This window comes from Coloeus monedula (assembly GCF_965178545.1).
Source record: "Coloeus monedula genome assembly, chromosome: 11".
Classification (NCBI taxonomy): domain Eukaryota; kingdom Metazoa; phylum Chordata; class Aves; order Passeriformes; family Corvidae; genus Coloeus; species Coloeus monedula.
This window is the reverse complement of record NC_138791.1, coordinates 21,627,821-21,630,260: the sequence shown is the minus strand read 5'-3', so window position 1 is coordinate 21,630,260 and position 2,440 is coordinate 21,627,821. Positions and strand designations below refer to the sequence as shown.

Sequence of the window (2,440 nt, the reverse complement as noted above, 5' to 3'; positions counted from 1 at the left end):
ATGCATTTCTTGGCTGGTTACAGCCCCTCCTACCTGTACTACAGCCTGTGCTTGAAGACACAGAACTACCGTCCTGGAGAAAAGGCATCAAAAGCTTGACAAAGGCTGAAGGGAACACTCTGATTACCCCTTTTCCCAAGAGGGTTCTTTAGCTGAAGTTGCTAACCAGGACCAGACTTGACACCGCGGCATGGGCTTGTGGTTGTTTTCTTTCTCGAGCCCTCAGTCCTGCGTGGGACTCGGTAACCGGGTGCTGCAGAGGCTCCGGCAAGGCATCAAAGACGCCTGCCCCGCACCCAAGGGTGGCGCAAGATCTCCTCCAGCGCTGGCCTGTCCGCGGGGTGCTTGGACAAACACCAGCGGATCAGATGTTGGCACTCTGGGGAGAGAAGCCAGAAAGTGCCGGTCACTTGCAGAAGGCTCCTGCCCAGCTGCTCCCGGTGCCCACAAGGCCCGGGCCGTGCTGCGTGTGCTCAGAGCTGTGCCGGCCTCCCGGCTGACTCTGCCCTTTGTGGGACAGTGGCACGGCAGGACACGCGCCACCTCCTTCAGCCAAGCGGGCCACACCGACCCTGTTGTCACGGGCCGCCTCCTGCAGCCAGCCCTTGAGGGCAGATGGGCCTCCCGCGGAGCTGCGTGAGGGCCACGCTGGGCTGCGCGGTGCCATCTGCCAAAGCCTGCCTTCTTGAGGCCGGACACCAACCTGGAGAGACCTGCTGCCAGAAGAAGAGCTGCCCCGACACGATGTCATGGTCCTCCTGGAAGGGCATGTTCCCGCAGACCATGACGTACAGCAGCACGCCCAGGGACCAGATGGTTGCCGAATGGCCGTGGTAGCAGCCAAGGCAGATCCACTCGGGTGGGCTGTACATGTGTGTTCCTAGGGGACACAGGCAGCGTTGTCCAGGCGCAGGCTGCTGGCTTCCAGAACCTGGAGCCAGCCTCCTGGAGGAAGCAGGGGCTGCACCGGTGGCCACAACTTCCCCCCGAGGCCACCGGGCGTCCCCCAGCCAATTGGCCAAAGCCAGGAAACCATTCTGCAAGGCAAACAAGGCCAGCGGAGCAGCCCAAGCCCTTGCGGGCCTGCCAAGCCGAGCAGCCGGGGCCTGGCTTTGGCAGCCCCCCTCTGTGGGCAGGGCTGGCAGCCGGCTCCTGGGGCACAGCATCTGGCCCGTGCCAAAGGGCAGCCGGCAGCCGGCTGAATGCCGCACCCCGCAGCCCAGGAGGGAATGGGGCTGTGCAGTGCCTGGCACTGGGAGCGGGGCCCGGCCTGTGGGCTCACCGGCAAATCGCGTGAAGGCCTGCTCCTGGAGGAAGGTGCCGCAACCGAAGTCGATGAGCTTCAGGTCGCCGCTCTCCGGGTCCACGAGGAGATTCTCTGGCTTGATGTCCCGGTGCAGGACGCCGCAGGCGGTGCAGTGCCGCACGGCCTCCAGCACCTGGCAGAAAAGCCAGCGCGCCATCTCCTCGCACAGGAACCCCTGCTCCAGCAGGAAGGCCAGGAGATCCTGCGATGGCTCCGGACGCTCCATCACCAGCAGGAAGCTGTCAGGCAGCTCAAACCAGTCGAGGAGCTGGATGATGTTGTGGCAGCCAGAGCCCACCTTCTCCATGAGCACGATCTCCATGGGAACACGGGTGCCGTCGGGCTGTGAGGAGGAGACAGTGCCTCCAGCAGGCCTGATGCTGCCCTGTGCCTCCGCTGCCCCGTGCCTGGGATGCCCCAGTGCCCCCTTGGGCAGCCTCCCTGGTGCTTGGGCTTCCTCCCGCCCAGGGGATGCTTGGGGGGTGCCCCCCTGCCCGGCCCCACCACCGGTGTTCGGCATCCCCGGGCCCGCCGTGCTCCGGCTCGCACGCTGAGCCCACGCCCGCTCCCCCCGCCCTGCGCCGCCTCCCGCCCTCGGGGCCCGGCCTTATCCCTGCCCGCCGCGCCCCGCTCTGTCGCGGTGGCCCCGCTCACTCACCAGCTCGTACCACTGCAGGACGCTCTCCCGGGCCACGCGTTTGATGGCCACCTGCAAGCCCACGAGAGACGGGGCTGAGCTCAAGCCCTGCCCCGCCCCGCCCCTGGCCCTCCTCCCGCGCCCCGCCGTCCCGGCCACCTACCGGGCTCCCGTCCGAGAGGCGGATGCCCGAGAAAACGGTGCCGAAGCCACCGCTGCCCAGCTGCGGGCCCACCTGGTACAGCTCCTGCAGCTTCTTCTTTTGCCCTGCGACCGAGACCGAGCCATCAGCCTTGCGCCCAGGGCCCCCCCGGCCAAGTGCCCGCGAGTGAAGCGGGCCGAGCCACCGCGGGCCACGTTGCTCTGACCTGCTTCCTGCTGCGCGCCGGGCAGCGGCCCCCGCCTTGCAGCCGTCGGGCTGGCGAGCGGCAGAGCTGGGGCAGGGGAGCGCGCAGAGGCGGCTGCAGGAGCCGGAGGGCAGCGGGGCAGGGCGGCAC

At 67.7% G+C, this 2,440-nt stretch overlaps 1 protein-coding gene across 1 annotated transcript; it reads right to left on the bottom strand.

Moving 5' to 3' along the window:
* Positions 1-275: 275 nt before the first annotated feature.
* LOC309577093 (serine/threonine-protein kinase pim-1-like) lies at positions 276-2,181 on the bottom strand (the record flags this gene model as incomplete). Its single annotated transcript, XM_082288801.1, has 5 exons — positions 2,107-2,181; positions 1,965-2,015; positions 1,283-1,649; positions 704-880; positions 276-379 (listed from the first exon to the last, which is right to left on the bottom strand). The coding sequence occupies exons 3-5, from the start codon at positions 1,626-1,628 to the stop codon at positions 276-278; spliced, it is 627 nt and encodes a 208-aa protein (XP_082144927.1). The 5' UTR covers positions 1,629-1,649; positions 1,965-2,015; positions 2,107-2,181.
* Positions 2,182-2,440: the final 259 nt, after the last annotated feature.